The 21,055-nt window shown below is 40.0% G+C and overlaps 1 protein-coding gene across 27 annotated transcripts in view; it reads right to left on the bottom strand.

The window, feature by feature from the left end:
* SORBS2 (sorbin and SH3 domain containing 2) overlaps window positions 1–21,055 on the bottom strand; it is a 238,661-nt gene that overhangs the window by 66,401 nt on the left and 151,205 nt on the right. For 18 of the 27 annotated variants that reach the window (XM_074992898.1, XM_074992900.1, XM_074992905.1 and 15 more), the window contains 5 exons: window positions 18,984–19,050; window positions 17,486–17,530; window positions 16,433–16,619; window positions 10,638–10,752; window positions 1,734–1,817 (listed from right to left, as the gene is read on the bottom strand). In XM_074992898.1, coding sequence (XP_074848999.1) covers window positions 1,734–1,817; window positions 10,638–10,752; window positions 16,433–16,619; window positions 17,486–17,530; window positions 18,984–19,050 — 498 coding nt within the window. The remainder of the gene's footprint in view (window positions 1–1,733; window positions 1,818–10,637; window positions 10,753–16,432; window positions 16,620–17,485; window positions 17,531–18,983; window positions 19,051–21,055) is intronic. The other 9 variants (XM_074992899.1, XM_074992903.1, XM_074992916.1 and 6 more) reach the window with 1 other exon arrangement.

Below are 21,055 nucleotides of genomic sequence, written 5' to 3'. Positions count from 1 at the left end.
TCAAATGAATTGTTTCAATGCAAAAGAAAAATTAGGATTACATAGCTAAACAATTAACATTATTTAATGGGTTGTTTTAATGTATGTGGGTTTGCAGTCCATATGAGTTGCATATACAGCGCTTACTTTTGGTCTCACTGAAGTCAGTGGGTGTTTTCCTATTGACTGTAGTGAAAGCTGATGAATTCAAGTAGTTTAACTTAAATTAATGCTAACACCTATTTAATTATTAAATTATACAACCTGCATGGATGGGAGGGGGTTGAGAGACACATTCACACAAAACAGGCACAATTTGAAAATGCAACATTGGTACATTTGTCACTGTTACGCTGCAATTATTGTAGCTACCTGCGTCAAGAAATGTTGAATTCCCCTCTTCCCTCATCCCCTTTCAGTTCCTACCCTCTCAAAATCAACATCTATTGCCTGCACTAACTGTAGTATCTACTATACTTAGGACAGAGCTTACATAGTGACAAACACACTAATGTTGAGTTTCTGAATGGTGCCTAGTTTGTGTGAGTTTGTATATGTATTTAAACAGACACATTTCTTCATACAAAACTGACTTTGCCTTCTCTACTCTTGATAATTTAATGGTTCAAACACAGGTTGAGCCTCTCTTGCCCAGCACCTTCGGGACCTGACCGGTGGCAGACAAGAACATTTTCTGACCACAGGAGGTCAATATTGTCTAGCACATTGCCAACACTTCCCCTGCTTACTGGGTTCTTAGAAGACATTTAGGGATAAATTACAACTAAATAACAGCACAGAACACTGAAAGTCAGGGTTGATGTCTGTAAACAAACTTTATAGGGCCACAGAAAACTTGGCAATACCTATGATAAGTTGTCTTCCGGCTAACTAAAATCATGCCAGATTACATAGTTTGCAAGACAAGAGAGTTCTGGATTAGAGACGTATCAGAGGAGTAGCCATGTTAGTCTGCATCTGCAAAAACAATGGGAAGTTTTGTGGCACCTTGTAGACTAACAGATTCATTGAAGCATAAGCTTTTGTGCATCAGATGAAGTGGGTCTTTGCCCACCAAAGCTTATGCGCCAATAAATCTGTTAGTCTATAAATGTCACAGGACTTCTCATTGTCTTTTTCTGGATTAGAGAGGTTCAACCTACATAATCTTTCCAAATGTGAACACTTAGTAAAAGTCATAAACTGCTGATATTACCCTTTGCAACTTGCATACACACCACTTATTCTATATAGTATAAGTGTACATGAAAGTAAAGGGGTGTGCCCCAGTACACAGCTCTGGTAAGAGCTGGTAAAGCTGCAGCAAAAGCCAGAAGGGAGCTATTTAAAGAGCAGGCAGGGACCAGGGATGCAGCAGGGCAGTACCTGTAAGAAATTCACATGTTTGTTCACTTCTGAGTATATGCATCTTAATTAGTGATTAAAATGGATGTTTGGCAGATTAAGCGCTTAATAAAGAAAATGGCTCATTGTATACACAGGACCCAATTCTGCTGTTTTTTCTTAGATAAAACTCCCATGGATTTCAGTGGATTATTTTCCTGAGATGTGAATCAAAAATTGGGCCCATATTGCATAGAAACATATGTTAGCATATACGGATGAAGATGTGTGATGCTGCTGAGTTTACTATGATGAGAAAGATAGAGACATGTCTGTTTGGTATTTGGTGAATTGCATTTTAGCAATATACTATCCCAATGTTTAGATATTAATATTCTATCCTCACTTACCGGACATCCAAACTCCAGTTCTGAAAAGAATTTATACCAGGGTTCATTTTCTAAATCTATGGCATCTGGGTTTATGAGATCAGTCTGGAGCCGTTGTGAAGGAAAAGGGAAGGAAAAGGCACACACTGAGCAAAGTGCTGGAAATGTCATGTCACATTAACACCACGCACACACAAAACAAATAACCGGGGGCGGGGGGGGCAGGGAATGAAATAAAATCCAAAGAATGAAGATGGGATGCCATATGGAACATGTTTTTGCTCAAGAGCGGTTACAGACTAGTTGTTTTAAAATGCCTCCTTTTTCAGCTCTCTCTTCCACACTCACTGCTACACTGAATATGAAAAACATCAAGAACTTTACAAATATTTTTTTTTTAAAGCTGAGTATTATCTTTGGCAGCATGAGCAATTAGGCTCTAAAACCTATTGTGTCCTGTAAAGGAAAGGAGCATAATTATTGAACAAACGTAATGGCTGGTTGCTTTGTCCATACCGTTTTGTTCAGTACACTTACTGCCAGCATATAAAGGCTCTTTGCTAAGAAAACATTTAAATCTGTTTTCTTCTTTAGTGTGTACAAAAAAGTGCCCAAACTGACCTACTGTAGATAGATATACAGTTTTAGCAACATTGCTTTCAGCCATTCTTACAAAAGTAGGCATATTAGTTCTGTATCTTTTCAACCTGAAGGTAAGCACACTGCACCAATAAGCACTATTCATCATGCATGCATGATTTGTTAAAAAGCCATTTCAGCCAATGTAATGAAACCACCATTGTTTAAATCATCTCATTTGAAACATATCATATTAGTAATTGCAGCTTCTGAGTGCTTTTGGTTGTTTAAAATCTCTTGTCTAATTCAGATATTTTGATTTAATTATTTTTTACCTGAAAATGTTCATGTTTTGCAGTAAAAAATGGGAACAATTACAAATTATGCTAAGCATGCTGCCATCTTGCTAAAACATCTGGGATTGACCTGAGGGTCTCTGAAGTTAAATATATGAGCTACTACAGCTAGTGCTAAAGAACCAAGCTCTATGGCTTGAGGCTGTACTGCCTCATAGCCCCTGTGGACTAGCATAGAATGGGACTCTGTTCCACACATACCAGTTGTTTAAAATATCATAAAGGAAAGTGCAAATTAACAGTAAAATAAGTGACAGAATTCATGGTCCAGCATAAAAAAAAAACAACTGTCCCGAACACTGGCAGCTCCCGTGGGATAATTACTTTATTTCAATGGTTTTTTTTAAAATTGCATTCCAAAGGTTATTAAATGCTTTTGCACAGCCTGAAGTAAACTGCCATGTAGCACAAAAGCAGAATGTTTGCCTTCATTTAAAGTCCCTGGAATACAAATTCCCTTATTTTTAAAGTCATAAGATTGTATTTAAAAATGCAGTAAAGTGTAGCTATGTAGTATTCCAGTTTCATAAACTATCCCTGTCTCATAAACTAGCTAAGCCAGTGTCTGCCTGAAGAATAATGTTGGTGATTCAGTAGGGAACATAGCCCTGAGTCAAGCTGGAGCCAATGTCTTGGTATGACATTCTGGGGAACAGTCAAGGTGATAATATTTCCTGAAGAGATAATGAGACATTGCATGGGACTAGCCTGCACCCACCTGCAGGGTTTTTCCCAGCCACTTGTCCAGTTTCTGTGCGTATGTGTGTGTGTGTGTGCATGCGCGCATGTGCAAGTGTATGCGTGTGAGTGTGAGTGTGGGCATTGCTACTTTCCTGAGCCCCTTCCTTGCCTACAAGGCTACAGCCAGCATCGCTGCCAACTCAAGCCCTGTGTACCCTCTATCTAAACTCTGTCTCCCCCCTGCATGGGCTGGCATCACTGCTCATGCTTCTAACACCCTGCACTTTCCTCCACACCTGCTGGTTTGACAAAAGGGACATTTGTCCTGTTTGCTCTTGTCAACTGATCAAGTCGACAAGAGTGACTGGGATAAATGCCCACTTTGATCAAAAGGGTCAGGAAGGCTCAGACAGGGCCAAAGCAGGGTGTCTGAGTACCCTAACCATAGTACTTTAACCTTATAAAAATAACACTGAGGTTTTGACCATTTACTGTAATTAAATAGCTCAGTGCATTTTCTAGCAGAATCTCAAAGGGGTTGATTTAATTACAACAGATCACCACCTGGGCTGGTGCACTCAAGACCCCCTGGCCCTATCCTCACAGCAGACTTCAGATGTCGGAGAAACATTATTTCAGTTTTATGGATGGGGAACAGAGATAAATTATTTGCCTGTATCACATACCAGAGAAGGAAATGACTTCTCATGAGTCATACCCCTACTCCAGACATAAGACCGTCCTTCATCTCTGTATTTATAGTTCAATATTACCATTGGCAATCTGCTGTGATTCAATACAACATATTTCCAAGACTTTAAAAGAAAAATGACATTGAATTTGGCTTCGTGTATTGCCCAGTCCAGATTTGCTAATTTATTAGTCTTGAATTAAGTATGTATATTTTAGAAGAACTCAGACTACAGAAGCCTACTATATAAAACTGAAGAGAGATAAAGACAGTAAAAAGAAAAACATTTAAAATCATGAATGCAGAGACCTAATCAGTAGTGGAGCCTATTCTTCAGATTACAATCTCTGGACTAATCTATTTGTTCAAACCTTTTTGAAACACCCTGATTCTGAACTAGGTAACCTGGGAAACAAGGTAAAAACAATACTGGTTAGTCCCATTCCCATGGGTAAAGAGCTCTGAAGAAGTATGACTGCTAAAGTGCACCAACATACTGTGCATTAATTGGGTCACGTAGCTCCTGCTGGTGCACTAACACAGTGCTCTTTGAAACGGTACTACATTAAGTGCAGTAGGGAACCTTTATCCCAAAGAGGGAGGTCTATGTGGACCAATTCATGAACAACATGTTAGTGTGTTTTAAAAAATAAATTTCTGTAATGCACATTACCTCATGGCACAGACAAGCCCTGAGTTACACTACATTTAACTCTGAAGAGAGAAGTGTATTCTCTCTGTACTTTATGGAGATTTTTATAACAAGGAGGGCATTTTGCTTTGACATATGGAGTAGTCTAACCATTGTGTGTGTGTGTATACATACACACACACACACACACACACACACACACACACACACACCTATCTCACCAAGCTGGAAGGGAGGTCATAGAGTCCAGGTGCCTGCATTCACAGCAGGGCCAAGCACCATCCCTGACAGTTTTTTTTTTTATCTATTTGCCCCAGACCCCTAAATGGACCCCTCAAAGACTGAGCTCACAACCCTGGGTTTAGCAGGTCAATGCTCAAACCACTGAGCTATCCTTCCCCCCCCCATTTGGCTTGGGAAATCACAGAATCAACCTACAGTGAATCAGTGTCCCCAAGATAACAACTTTTCCAGGTATATCAGTAAAGTAAGAACCGCTGTTCCGTACAGAAAAAGGGAGATGGATTAGTCAGACACCTGGGTTCCATGCAGTATCTCCTGAAACAGGGCTGAGAGGGCAGTTTGGAGCCCATAAGGTAGCTCAAAGCAGCATCATGGATGGGCTTCTATGCGCTTACAAGCCTCCAGATTAGCCAGCAGAGATTGAGGTGGAGACCAAAGCTTTACCTTTTTTATTTGCCTTCCTAAATGTCTTGGCTAATGATTTAAAAACAAATAAAAAGCGGTATTTCTGCTTATTTAGAGAAAGCTGGAAATGACACATTTGTCTGGAGTTTCTCACTCTTTGAATTATTTAGCATCCTTATAAAATATCTCTCAAAGCATAACATGAGTATACAAAGAACTACAACAGTCAGAGGCTCTCGCGATGGGGAGAAGACACATTGTTTTGTTTTGTATCCACATTCAGCAGCAGAGGGCATGCAAATTTAATCAAAAGGACATGGTGCAACTACAGCTGATGCAATTATAAGTTTTTTTACAGCTATCATAGTGATCTTGCTGGAAGCTGAGTTCTGCCTCTCTTCAAGTATTGAACAGAGCTTTAACCACATGACTCCCACTTACTGTAAGAGGAACTGTTTTTCTGAAAAGTCCATTCGGGGCTTTGAAAATGGACATCTTAAAATACATCCTGCATTTCATGTGTTGGAATCATATAAAGCCACTTGCTTTCACATGGCTATTAGTACCCCTCTGCTGAACAGATTTTTTCCTTTGTTTTTCTCATTATGATTCTTACAGAGGCAAATATGTTTTGATACAAGAAAATTTGGCTTTATCTCCTAAACCATTTTGAACACATCCAGATGTCTTATGAACATGTAAATCCTAGAAGGGGCTATTCCCTTTATGACTTTATAGTTAACATGGACAAAGTTCCTCTACCTTACACTGTAACTTACACAACTAATAAATTTTTAATTTCGTATGGCAGGTTGAGAATTTCTCCCACAACATGTTTGGGAAGACTGTTCTTGTGTCCTTCACAAAGAGTATTCAGCAATTCTATCAGTGTGTTTGAAACAGGAGAAATGACTGGAAAATTGACTGCATTTTCAAAAGTGGTTTCTATATTTTCACTTGGAATTTCACCTGGATAACTTTGATCTATATAATCATGGATTTACAAACACAAACCTCATGTACATGTGCAAAGTGTGTAGTTAAATGGTTACTGACCCAATTTTGTTGTGCAAAAATCCAATATTCTGTGGATAGCTATCCAGGGGCAAGGTTGAAGTCTCTTTAGAAATATGACCAGCATGTTTATCATGACTTTGTCTCAATTGGTCCCTAAAAGGAACTGGTTTTTCTACTTGTTTTGTTATAGTTGTTTTAGCTCCAGGTCCATTACAAATTGGTTAATTCTTGTGTTTTTCTGACAACAACATGTCTCTTTAACATGCTAGAGAGCTGAATTTCTAATTCCAGCATGAAGGAATTTAAAATAATATTTCCTTGTTGATACAAAGTGCCATCCCAATACAAACACTGATTTTCTGTGTTCCAATTACAAGCTTGTAAAGTTAGAACTAATCACATCACCATGCTGGTTTAAAAACAGCTCCGAATTTCTCCACACAGGGAAAAAAAAAGTTTACTACCGACTCCTTGCTGAAGGACATAAAGCAATACCTTGTATTTCTGTCCTTATTAAGAGTAAGTAGTCCTTGTGCATTGCATTTGAAACAACTACAACATTGGCCCAGTGTAAAAAAAGTTCAGACTTGAAATTAACAATGTAAAATTGTCAGACTGTGGTGATGATTACTCTCCTATAATGTGCCTTTAATACCTATTGAGAATCTACCTCTTGTCACATTAAAAAACATTATAAGCATCTTTTTCATAGGACTACCAAAACTTTCTTTGTTGACTTAATAGTAGATGCAGCCTAAGACAATGGTCCTAGAATTGGCAAACAAAGTGATGCTGGTGAACAAATAAGCAAAGAATATCATCCTTAGTTCCATCAGAAACTTTGAAAAATATATTTGCCAAATAGAAAAGGATGAACTTGGAATAGAACAAAATTTTAAGTTTGTGCCAGATAAATCCAAAGTATTAAATAGTAATTTGCTATCCTATTTTAAATGCAAAAGTCATAATTCTATGTACTGTTTAGGCTACTGAATCCAATATTACTTTACCTGATATTTAGCTCCCACTTCCTCTGCTGGGAAACTATACTATAGTCGAATACATCTCATTTTTAAGATGCTTGTCCTAAAATGTAGTCTAAATTGTATTTTTTTAAAATCATCCTCTTTCTCCTAGCTACAGTCTCTATAGTAGCATCCTAAATAATTCCTCTTCCTTTTCATGGTTTATACTTTTCAGTATTGGTAGACATCCTAAATAGTCTATTACCAAACTATGCATATTCAGTTATTTAGCTTTATACATAAGCCAATCCTTTCCAATCACTGAACATTTTTGTTGCTGTTCCATGAACTCACTCAGCTTTGTCAATATCTTTCTTGTAGTGTGCCTACCTTTAAAATCAACATGCCAGGTATGTCACAGCAGAGTCCGATCACCTTGTATTACCTCCCTGCTTTGTGACTGCGAAGCTGCTCCATGTGAGATGGTGCAGCTTTAAATTGCATTGGCCTTTTTGTATCCAAAGCACATAACCAATCAGACACGATTTTGCCATCTAGTATCACTAATAAATCTTTTTCAAAATGACTTTTTCCCAGGCTGCTCCCTACTGTTCAGTACATGGGTTTTGAATTATTTATCTGCACACATATTAGTTTGTATTTTTCCAGGATGCATCTAATTTTGTGATTAATTCTTACGTTTTTGATCTCTGTAGGGCTACGTCTACACGTGCCCCAAACTTTGAAATGGCCACGCAAATGGCCATTTCGAAGTTTACTAATGAAGCGCTGAAATGCATATTCAGCGCTTCATTAGCATGCGGGCGGCAGCGGCGCTTTGAAATTGACGCGGCTTGCTGCCGCGCATCTCGTCCAGATGGGGCTCCTTTTCGAAAGGACCCCGCCTACTTCGAAGTCCCCTTATTCCCATGGGATTAGCTGCCGCCCGCATGCTAATGAAGCGCTGAATATGCATTTCAGTGCTTCATTAGTAAACTTCGAAATGGCCATTTGCGTGGCCATTTCGAAATTTGGGGCACGTGTAGACACGGCCTAGGTCTCTTTGGAACAGTCACAACTTAGTATCCTTCGAGAATTTTAATAGCATGTTGTTCACTTCCTCTTCTAGACCACTGAGGAAGATATTGGATAATACTGAACCTATCATAGAGTTTAACAGACTTCTACTCTTTCTTACCTTGACACTGCCATGTATCATTTCACTTTGTCTATCCTTTTAGTCAGTTTTAAAGAGAATGTGTCATGTAAGATTTAATGACTACAGTATACAATGCTTTAATTCAATCCAAATATATAATATACTTCAAACTGCCTTTCCTTCCTCCAATAATATTGTAATTCTGCCAGAAAATCAACATATTACTTCATGTAATTTAATATTTATAATCAATAGCAGTTACTCACTGAAAATTTCTAAGATGATATTATCTCAATAGTTTAGCTTCATGTTAATGGATTTAGAATCTGCTCAAAAAGAAGCCCTCTTAAGGGGCAGTACACTGTGATTTGGTATCATATTTTGCATAAATTCCTCAGTAGCATTTTGAAAACTGAAATACATAGTACTGAAACACTCCCCTCCCTGGATTTATTTGGACTGAAGTTATACTTTCATACTTTGCAAATTCTTGCTCTACAAAGAGATGATTGCCTGTAAATAATCAGCCATTTCTGATTTTGCAACCTTGTGGAATAGTTCACTGAAAATAGTCTATGAGTGAGTAAAGATTATTTGTAGAAGAGAAAGTTGCAGGATTAGGCCTCGAGTGATCTCCAGCCAATTAGAAAACTTCTATTGGAAAAGTTAATTTTATTTGCCTAAGAAATCTCTAACAATAGTCAAATAGTCTTAGCAAAAAATAAAAACAAAACCACAACTTATTTCCTCATATTGCTTCTTTAAAGTTGATTATCACATATCTTAGCATTGCAAATCCAGTACGAATTACTCATGTTATTTATTTTTCATATCAGAAAGCCTAAATTTATCAGCGATGTGTATCCTCCCATGGAATAGCCCCATAATTTTCAAAAAACAATGTTTACCTTAAGACTACCACCACTCACTTGCAGAAACTTGTTTGTTATTGAAAAGGGTGGCAAATGACATCTGTAATACAGCTACTGAGAGAAAAAAATCATTCTGCAAAAATATAATTACTTTTTCACAGAACTGTTTGTAAATTCAATTAGACAATAACTACTAATGCTTATAAATCAGGAAAATTTCAGTAAATCGTTAGAATGATTAATTAGGTCAGTCTGTTTGAGTGGCCTATGCTGAAATATATTCCCCTTTGAAAGAAAGTCTGAATTTTGTTAAGTTCCCTATTTCATAGAATCACACAGCTTGCTACAGAAGCTAGTTAACTAAACTCATATTATTATATAAACCATAGAAAAATATAATGCAACAGATTCATCAGTGCAATTCTCTTTAACATAGTGTTTACATTCTCCATATGCCACAGTTCATGCATGCAATATATTTTTAGATTAATAAAATGAGCTCTCTGAATGCATATATAAAAATACTATGGATAAGAACTACACAAACTCCCTCTTAAATGCATGACTTCATCGACCATTCCATCTCACAGAAAAAAGATAACATGACATGCAGCGATCTTCTAAATGATGGGGTATTGGAACACGATCAGGGTACAGTGGAAGAGCTGGCTGCATATGCCTTCTCAGTACACAGAAATTTAGATTAGTGATCATTTTGTGAGCATTAGACTTCAGCCTTATTAGACATGCTCATGAGGATACAACTGCAGACATATGGCTCAGAAAACGGCAATAAAGATTTTTAGTCACAAGTTAGTGTACAGGCAGCCAATGTTCTTGAGATGATACCATTAGGCACATATCCTGATCACACTGTAAGATTTTATTCTGATCTATCTTGTGGCATGCCACCACATTTGTGTGTATAACGTGCTGATTATATGTATTGATAAAATTATTATAAACAGGTGACAAATTGAGTGCCGGATACTCATTAAAATTACAACATGTAGTTTCCATGAATTTACATCTAACGTGTGAAACCTAAAAGGAGTTTAATTTCTCACAGTGATTTCTTGATTTATTTTTAATGCAAAGGAGCTAAATGGATTGAACAAGTTAAGCCAAACCATCCCAAATTATCTACACAACCGTCCAGGATCAAGGCAGAGCTGCCAAAGGAGCTGACCAAACTCCAAATACGAAAATAGACATTCAATATTAACTAGCAGTTAAAACAATAGGCAAAATTTAACTCCTGCTAGGCCTTTTGTTATGTGAATACATTTCATATACACCTCTTACCGGTCTTTCGTGTTCAAGAATTGATGACTTCCCCGGCTCATATTCAAAAATACTTCTTGGTTCCGAACGGAATTTGCGTGTATCTACTTTTCGGTCAGGAGGATCCCAGTCATTTCTAAGTAACAAATATAAACAGGTGAGTGGGATTGTCTTTTCCATCATCACTGAAGCTCTGTGCAAGGCATACACATGTCAAACTGTGCCACAAATTGCTCTCTCTGCCCAGCCTCAATTGTGACAATTACAGCCAACCTCACCGGGTTACACAAAGATAGCAAATGCACAGAGTTTAGTCCACTGGATGTGAATTATTTTTTACATTTTTAGTATGTATTAGAAGCAAAACCTTGCTCATCTTACACAGTCCATGTACTGACTTCATGGATCTATTTGCAAGAGGAAAGTGAAAAGGACTTGGCCCAAACATAACCCTCAAAGGGAAGAAATCATGAATTAAGCAAATCTTAGCCCCTTTATAACTGACTCCAAGTGTGTATGCCTGCACCTAACGTAGGTTTTTCTTTCCTCCTATTGCAAAAATGGTACAGTTTTACTGGTGATAGCAATAGTGGGAATGCTAACGTAATTGTTGTTCCACAGTAAATCTGAAGTTTGTATAGAAAGCCTTTTGTGCCTTTGAAATGTACACTGAAAGTAGCAAACATGACTAATTCCCCTCACAGTACCCTTATAGATATGGACATCAATTACTGATAAACACTTCCCATACCTTCTGTTCCATATGTCATAGCAATGGTGGGAGTGCTATGTAGACAAGGTACAACCAGTATTTTTACCACTGTATTGTGTGTACCAGCTCTGAACAGGGTGAAGTGACATGAGTGGTTAAAATACTGGAGGCCATCAGTAGCATTTATTTGATCATAGATACAAATACAGTAAAACTGAACAAACATTGTGTAAGTAAGTGCCAAATGCTTTAGTCACTGGGCAAAACGATCATAAGTACATCCTCCTTAAATTATATAGTTAGCAAACTTTTTCATGCTTCAGGAATGATATTTAAATAAAGTAGAATATAATGGATGCGCTATATGCTGATATGTAGTTTTTCACTTGTTTTGTGTATAGGGACACTATTCAGCTGGAAGTTGCTTAATCAAACAAGGGATCATTTGGGTTTATCTTTAGGTTACAAGCTCTTCACAGTTTCACTGAAGATGACTGTTCTAGCCCTACTGAATTAATGAGAGTTGACTTCAGTGGCTCCACTAACAAATGTGGAAAACAACAGTGGCAACACCGTATCATTTTATCTTTACTTCTGTGATGTTGCTTTCAGTGCTGGGCAGACAGAGAGCCTCAGCTGCTGATTGAGGCCCAGCTCTTTAAGGGAAGGGTGATAACACTGTACCATCTTTATTTCTGTGCTGGTCCTAGCAACAGTGCTGCCTTCAGAGTTGGCCTTCTGCCCAGCAGCTGCCATGTTCCAGATGCCCAGTTCTGAAGGCCCTGCTGTTGCTAGCGGCAGCACAGAAGAAAGGGTGGCAGTTCCGCGACACCTCCTTTTAGTCCTGTGACCCCCAACTGCTTTCTGGGTCAATATCACTGCAACTAGAAAACTGCGAAATTTCAGATTTAAAGAGGTGAAATAATGAAATTTTTGCTTTTTAAAATCCTATGACCATCGACAGGACCTCATTCGAAGCTATCTATAAATTACCTACCAACTTTTGGTACTGTCAAAATTAAAATAGACTACATTTGATTTTTTTAAATTAGATTCTTATATTGTATGCCTCACCATAATTTCTCTGCGTCTATTCATACTACACTTTCTTTCTGGTTGTCAGCTAGTTGATATAATTGGAGAATCTTTCATTTCAGGGCAATTTTTGCCATCACCATCGACGGCGCCTGTAGGATGATGGTGGCCTATAAATCTTTTAAATTAGAAATGTGGCAAATGACCTACCAGTAACTCATAGGTGAGAGTGGCTGATAATTGCTCCGTGTGTTCACAGTGAGCAAGACCTAACCCTGGTAAATTATGTTAACCTATGCTGGATCATATGATACGACATAGCTAGAAGCAGTGCTTCTTTGTGCCAGACAGTCTGCCCCAGCGATGGGATTGGCTGGGGGTTAGGGGCAGGGAGCCACCTGAGTACTGGCTCCTCTCACCCCACTCCTTTTTCACAATAAAGGCACTGGCTAGAAGTGACCTGACATGAGGCAATGTCCCATGTCATCCTTTATCATGTGCTTAAACATAAAAGCTATATAATAGACTTCTGTTGAAAGTCTGTGGCATAGGTTTGTAGGAGCAAGTGCTGGGATATAGACACATCTGCTGTTGGATTACGGCACATTACAGGCAAAGTACAACTATCTGTTTCCCTTCCTCTGGCTATTAACTGGGAGGAACTTGTGGTTTCAGACTAGAAAATTGAACTTATGCCTCCCAAGAATGACTGAGTATATAGAAGTGTTCTGCATAGGTTGTATTTTATGTAAAGTAACTCAAAGAATGTAAGTCATTTGTAGGACTTCATTTATAATTTTTAACCCTTAATCCCTTATGTGCTGTGACTTCTTGGTTCTAATTTATAAAGCGAAGCATACTGTATCTTGCCTCCCAGCTCCAAAGATGTGATGTATGTGGACACTAAACCTTCTGAGATGAGGATTTATATATTTTTGTTTCATAGGCAATTTTAAAAAACAGCAGCAAGAAAGACACTTCAGTGTCCACGTTAGCACTGAACCTACAGCTGTCATGAGTACACAAAGCTAAAGATGTCAAAATTCCCCAATCTGATCTGCCTGGATTTCTTTTATAAGTCTCATAAGACAGCAGATTAAAACAGAGTAGAGACACATGCAGATTAATGACTAGAATGGTTTCCTCCAGGCAAAATGAATTGCAAGAGACTTTGGTTCCTGACTCCTAAATGGAGCTTCACTTTATCTAATAAAGGTGACAGCACAATCACAACAACTCCAGAATTTTGGTGGAGCTAAGCAGTAGATCACCAAACCCATTAAACTTGGGTTCAAGTGCTTAGTTCTGATTGGTTCATGTAGCTTGTGTTATAGGGCTAAAAATATCCATGCAGATGTATGGGTTTGGGCTGAAGCTCCGAGTTCCACCGTATCACCTGGTTTGAGAATCCCAAATGCAGGCTGCATGGGAACATCTACACAGCTATTTTACCATTGCACTGTGAGCCTGGCAGGCTAGAGTCTGTAGACCCAGGCTCATTGACTTGTCACCACTGGTGATTTTTGGGAGCACAGATATACCCAAGGGCTTGAGCTACTTTCATGTATCAAAACAAAGTCATATTGGGAAATGATCATTGCCACCTGAATCATTCTGAAATACAGGAGGGCAGGACAGTCCTATGGAAAAGAATGGGAGTTCAACGTGCTTTACAATGTATCATTGGCGTGAGACTTCTTAAGCTGCTTAAATATCAAAGCTGGACAAGACAGCATCAAGTAGATTGCCCACACTTAACAGAAGCAATAACATCATTTAATATCAGAGCCATGGCCTTTCTCTCTTAAGAGTATAAGAATAGCCATAGCCGGTCAGACCAATGGTCCATCTAGTCCTGCATCTTGTGTTCCAACAGTGCCCAATGCCAGGTGGTTCACAGAGAATGAATAAATGAATGGCAGTTTAACAAATGATCCTTGCCCTGTTGTCCAGTCCCAGCTTCTGGTGGTTAGAGTTTAGAGTATTTAGACCTCCTATCATGGAGGTCCTGGGCTTGAATCTCTCATCTAGTAGACTAAACTTGGTCTCTAGATCCTCAGTCCTCTTTTTCTTATGTCATTGGTACTCACATGTTCCACAACCACGAGTCATCACTACATGTAAGTTTGTTTAGATGACTTGAGAGGACTGCTACCTTTGCATCTGCCATGCAATTCACCATGGCTGCGTCAACACTACAAACTTGCTTTGAAGTTAACTTTGAAGTAGCATGCGGAGTGTCTATACACATTTTCCCTTACTTTCAAGTTAACTTCGAAGTAAGGGAGGATAACTTCGAAGTCACTACTCCATTCCTGGGAATGGAGTAGTGGCTTACTTTGAAGTTAAATGTGTGTAGACACTCTGCACTCCTTACACTGAAGTAAGGAGTCTGCCAAGAGGCGGCGCCCCCGGAGGACAGAGACACTCTGGCCAGCCCAGGCAGGGCTCTATGGTCCCTGTTGGCCACCTTAAAGGAAACAGCTCCCTGGCAACCCCAGGCAGGAAGCTGAGACTGTGCCACAAGCAGGGGCAGCAGCACGAGCTCCCACTTGGACTGCCCCTGCTCAAAGCAGCAGCCCACATCTACACCCTCTGGCCACCATGGTGGCATGCCAGGACCCCCCTGCTCCCCCCGCCCGAGGCCCTGGATGAGGAGTCCGAGGGCTCACAGTGCCTGGGCAAAGGCTGTGCCAGGAGCAGACTCTTCTGGACTGAGGATGAGCTGAAGGACCTCTTTGCTCTGTGGGGGGAGGAGGAGGTCCTTCACCAAAAGAGCACCTGCCAAAGAAATGCCGAGGCCTTTGACTGGCTGGCCAGTGGCCTCACCACCCAAGGCCACCCCAACTGCACTGGCAGCAGTGTGTGGATAAAAGTTAAGGAACTGAGGCAGACCTACATCAAGGCCCATGATGCTGCCAGCTGGTCAGGGCACGGCCCGTCCATTGCTCCCACTACCAGGAGCTGGACAGACTTCTGGGGCCGAGGGAGGCAGCCACCCCAGAGCATCTGGTGGACGCAGCCAGTCCCCCCCGCCCCCCCGCCCGAGGACAGTGAGGATGAGATGGACCCCCCCGGCACCATGAGCACCCTTTGCAGGGAGCAGCTGACTGAGACTGAGGGCAATGACAAGGGATCCAGCAATGGGACCCTCGTCATCTCCCACCCCTCTGGGACACCCAGCAGAGCCTCCTGCAACCAACCATTGCCCGAGCCCTGGGATATTGCAGCTGGCACATATGGGACAAGTGGGATGTCACCAGGGAACTGCCCCTGGAACAGTCCCACAGTCCACAGGTTTGGGGAGGAGTTAGGGGGAGAGAACACAGGACGACCCTTGCCAAGTGGGAACCTCTGGTCACCTGGGATCCCATAGAGCTCAGGGGTCATTGGGTAGCAGGGGGGTGGGGTGGGGTGGGGTGGGCCCCCCCCACAACGCCCCCAGGATTGGGACCCAGCACTAACGGGCCATTCCCCTTTCCCTTCTGTCTCCACAGGTGCATTGTCGGGAAGGTGCCCCATCACACTGGAGCAGACCACAGCCACAGGGGGCTGGGAGGCTGCCCCATCGCCCCAGCTTGCATCCCCCCAAGTAGGAATAAGGGGATTTTGAAGTGTGTGGGGTCCTTTCGAAAAGGAGCCCATGTAGACGAGCCACACATGATCAAAGGTGGCAGTTTCAACATGCTGCAGCTGCCATTATGCTGATGAGGCGCTGCATATTCATTGCAGCATCTTATTAGCATATTCTGAAGTGTCTCAGTAGCATCCCCCTTTCGAAAGGTGGGGGCTAGTGTAGACATAACCTTGATGATTACCTGTTCTGTCCATTCCCTCTGGGGCATCTGGCATTGGCCACTCTCAGAAGACAGGATACCTGGCTTGATGGAGCAATGGTCTGACCCAGTATGGCTGTTCTTATGTTCTTATTTTGTAGTGTAGCCACAGCCCATGTGGTTCTCCCAAAACCCAATTATCTCACACATTACTTCTAGATCCACTAATTTTATTTGTTGATTGCAATGTTGTAGTTGTATGTCCTATGGTAATCCCCAGTAAATCTGCTTACTTTTCAGGTGTAGACCTCTCCCTTGGACGAAGCAGTGGGACTGGAGGCGGTTCATGTGGAGGAGGTATTGGGGAGGAGACCTTAAAGGCATCAGTTCCACTGTCAGAAATGCTTTTAGATAATGGTCTGTATGTCTGTGTCTTTGCAGCAGGATGTGGCTGAGCATGGAGGGATGGGCTGTAACTACCTAAAAGTAAAACAGAACAGAGAAGCAGACAATATGCATCTTAATAAAGTAACTAAACTCTCATGTAGCAAACTGGGACATCAAAACCTTGTAAGATTTAGAAACACGATGGTGTGTAACGTGTACATATTCAAATACTTATTATAGATCTATTATTTCCCGTCCTACCTGCCACCCCCAAAGGTTTAGGACATTTCATGGGAATTAATTACCAGCTGGGGGAGATTATATTTGCAGTGCAGCTCCTGGTAGTTAACTGCAGCCCACTGGATGTTACCATTAGTCCCCCAGAACTGTCCTGCCCTCCCCTGTTACTGGTGTCATAGGCTCAGGATAAAGAAAGACACACTTTTTTATTCTTTTTAATGATTGCATTTTGTGTTTGTATATCACAGCCTCTTTACATAAGTAGAACTGTGTGCAATTACTCTGTCAAATGTCTTGACTAAGCTCCCAAGTGTCCATTTGGGTCATGAACCTTGGATGTACACACATGTTCTTGATAACACACAAAATATGAGCATGGGAGCCCCACTGAAAGCAACATGAAGACTTAAATTACAGAATTGTTAAAAGTATAACCTGCACTACTTTGTGAGTGTATCTCTCATTCACACTACAGGGAGTTTTGTTTTGGTTAAATATTACTGCCGATGACTCCTATCTTCTAAAAGGTTTGAAATTTCTCTCTTACAGGAATAATATATTACTTTTTAAGCATTAAATTATGCCAATCCCAGTAGAAAAACTTCACAAGATGACAAAATAGAAGCATCTTATACAAACTTCATAAGAGCAGCCCCGAGTGGTTAGCTACCCTAGGTGCTTGCTGACAATAACAAGAGTAGTGAAGGAATAATTCCTACCAGTGTTATATGCATATGCAGCATTATACATGTCTGTGCCATCATCTAAAACAAGAAACATATATATTAACGTAGTGCAATGCCTGTCAATATAATGACTGCAAGCAGCTTTATCTTTGCAAATACAGAAGATTAGTAGGTAATCAGCTCTTACCCCTTGTGTACACGTTTTCCGGACCCCATCTTTCCACTTATCATGGGCTACTTTTACCACCCCATTCTGAATGGCCTCTTGTTGCCATGAGACCCAGATTGCACAATTACTGCTTCATTCCAAGTCATTTTTTGTTATTCAGCCATACCCCTCACCCCGCAGCCCCACACAGGCATTCTGTCTCCTGTCAGATTTGCTCTTATTAGAGCACAATAAGGTATCATTCCTATTATGAAAAACAACTTTTTACACTGGGCAATGTTGTCCAGTGGCTAGAGCAGGTGACTGTGGGGACATCATTGTGGTGTTTTTCCATTCTTGGTTCTGTCGCTGATGTCATATGTGACCATAAGCAAATCAACTTCCCCACCAGTAAAACTGGAATAGTATCAACTCCCTCCCTCATGATGTGTAATGAAGCAGTTATCGGTGTAAACTGCCTTGACATCCTTGGATGAAAGGGAAAAGAAGCAAAAATATGGTGATTAATAAAGACAAATCATATTTCAGAAGCACCTTTTCTTCAAAAATAAGGTATTTAAAATGTAATAGGAGGAGAGAGGAAAATAAATAGTTTAAACGGAGAGGCAGGAAACCTCATTTGGTAGCTTCGTTGTTCTAGCACACGTGAGCTCTGTAGCAGAAGTGAGAACAGTAGCAATTGCCAGCCAAGTCCTGGTCACTCAGCCTGAAGATGGGTCCATGCAAACGTCCTTGCTGCTCAGAACATCTCACGGATTTCTGGTGCTGCATATAATAAGACAGTCTTTTCTCTCTTATTTTTGCTAGTGCAAAAAATAAGCCCATCAGAAAAGTATATACAGCCAATTCTTTCAGATTCAGCAGCCCCAGGACTGGGAGGTTGCCGGATATTCAAATATTCTGGGTAGTAGAGAGGTATATCTAGCAATGCATAACACTAAAGAAAAACAATATTAGATATTAAGAAATAAACTAAAATGTCTGCGGAGTACTGTATTTACTAACAATAGTATTGTACTCTGTAAACTACAACTGTATTTGCTGTGTTTATTTGTATTTACTTTCCCTATACTGCACTTATGGAAAATGCAACTACAATTTAGTTATGGTGAAAATGCTGGTTATTTGAGAGTTCCAGATAATAGAATGCCAGATATGAAAGAGTTTACTGTACTCTTTTGCTGGTAATAAGATTTAGTACACTGACTTTGCTTGTAATATGCCCATTGGGCTTTATTCAATATTTACAACTTAATGATGATAAGCTTAGTATTATCAGAGAGCAAGGTATCAAAACGCAGAGCAAGTTAATTTCTTAATGCCAATAAAAGTTATATAACAGATATAAAATCATATATTTACCAGGCTTGTGAACCATATGGATTTGCTTGAACATTGTCTTATACCAATCCTTCGGACGGTCAACTGTCTAAAAAAATACAGCATCAATTACAAAAATTAGCTAAAGAAACAAAAAGCTCAGTGGTGACATTTTAGATCAAATTCATCCTTATGCTGTAATTCCACTGAAATTCAATAGGGATGGATATGGCCCATTGTGGTCAGCTCTTGATTCATCCTCCCACACACTCTCATTCAAATGTTATTATACTTGTGCTTCTCATTCCCTGTACAGCTGCAAGCTTTCCTATCACTGGTACATATAAAAGCAAAATAATGTTTTTTAAGATTTCCTTCTACCCTTTTTGTCACAGGGCTATCCATATTCCATATGGAAATATTATTATGAAAATGCATATACAGAACTAGATAATGTTTTATGCAAAATACTCCATGTAAGGTATAATTTGAAAAGCTGTAATCTACCAAATATAATTTTCCTTTTTTGTACATGTATATTTCCTATATATTGAAATCTGAAGTATAAACCTGTTTTACTGATATAGACATGCTAATTGAGGGCCATTAAGGGTATTTCAGAAACTTGATGGCTCACTCATACGCACAATGATCTGTAAATTGATTTGTTTCTCCTATGAACCAGCCAGTAGGAGTGGCTCAGAGCCTCTACAAGGACATGTTTTTAAATCACCTGATGCTGGGACCCATCTTGGACATAGTACTTTTACACTGAAACAAAAAACATTTAAACTGAACACCAAAGATTCATGCCTTTGACACAATCTATACAAAGGTAGAAGGTAGACAGTAACCAGACATCAGGACACACCTGCTTCCACCCAAGATTATTGCTTTAAACATCTAAGATTGAAAGAGGGAAGAAATCACACCCATACTCGGAGGCTGTCCAGTCTGTGAAAGAAGCTTATTTGAATACCTGAAGGTGAGATATTCATTGTAACCAATTTCTTAGTATATTAGGCTTAGCTGGTGTGTTGCGTTTTATTTTGCCGAGTAACTTACTTTGCTGTGTGTTATTACTTGCAACCACTTTAATCCCAATTTTATACTTAATAAAATCACTTTTGTTTATTAATAAACCCAGTTTTACTGGGGTTGGTGGCAGGAAGCAGCTGTGCTCTCTTCACATAAGAAAGAGGGTGGACAATATGAGCTTGCCCTGTTAAGACTTTATACAGAATAAGAAGGATTTATCTAGGTTTCAGGTTCCCTTGGGGCTGTGCACCTGGGAATGGAGGCAAGTCTCTTTAAATGAGCCTTCCAAGAGCTCAGCTGTCTGTTTTACTTTGCATGGGGCTGTGACCCCATCTCTGAGTTAATACTAGAGAAGGCTGGTGGCCTGGCTCAGAAAGACAGAGTAAAGGGAGCACCCAGGAACATAGGAAATTAGGCTCAGTGGACAGGCGCATTCTCTCCTGTAGACAAACTCCTAATCTAGTGAAGAGTCTTACTAGCAACCACAGGCGATACCACAATTATACTAATCTTGGAACTTTTCCTTGCAACAAACCCAGTTGCCAACTTTTTCCACATGTTTATTCTAGAGAGACCATCACTGGACCTAACCACACTAATTACAAGATCAGGGGCTCATTCTCCTGCACCTCAACCAATGTTATATGTGTCATCATGTGCTAGTACACGTGTCCCCTCTACTATGTACATGGGACAAACTGGGTAAACACTTCACCAAAGAATGAATGGACAGAGAGCAGACATTAGAAATCTCAATACATATAAGCCTGTCAGCGAGCATTTCAATGGAGTGGGCCTTTCTTCAAAAGACTTGAGAATATGCATCCTACAACAAAGAGACTTTAAAAGCAGATTACATCGGGAGATTTGTGAACTGGCGTTCATACTCAAATTTGACACAATGATCTCATGCATTACAAAGACTGCTTCCCTTCCTTTGATATTCGTAATTATCTCAGGCAAAACACTTAACATTCCCTAGCCCTCAACCCTCTTTTTCAGTTCCATGTATTTGATTTGTCAGTTTTTATTGCAATTTTTTGGGACCTCTGTACTATATAATTGAGTCTGGATTA

This window comes from Carettochelys insculpta, chromosome 4 (assembly GCF_033958435.1).
Source record: "Carettochelys insculpta isolate YL-2023 chromosome 4, ASM3395843v1, whole genome shotgun sequence".
Lineage (NCBI taxonomy): Eukaryota > Metazoa > Chordata > Testudines > Carettochelyidae > Carettochelys > Carettochelys insculpta.
Note: the sequence above shows the minus strand (reverse complement) of the source record. Positions and strands in the feature narration are given on the sequence as shown.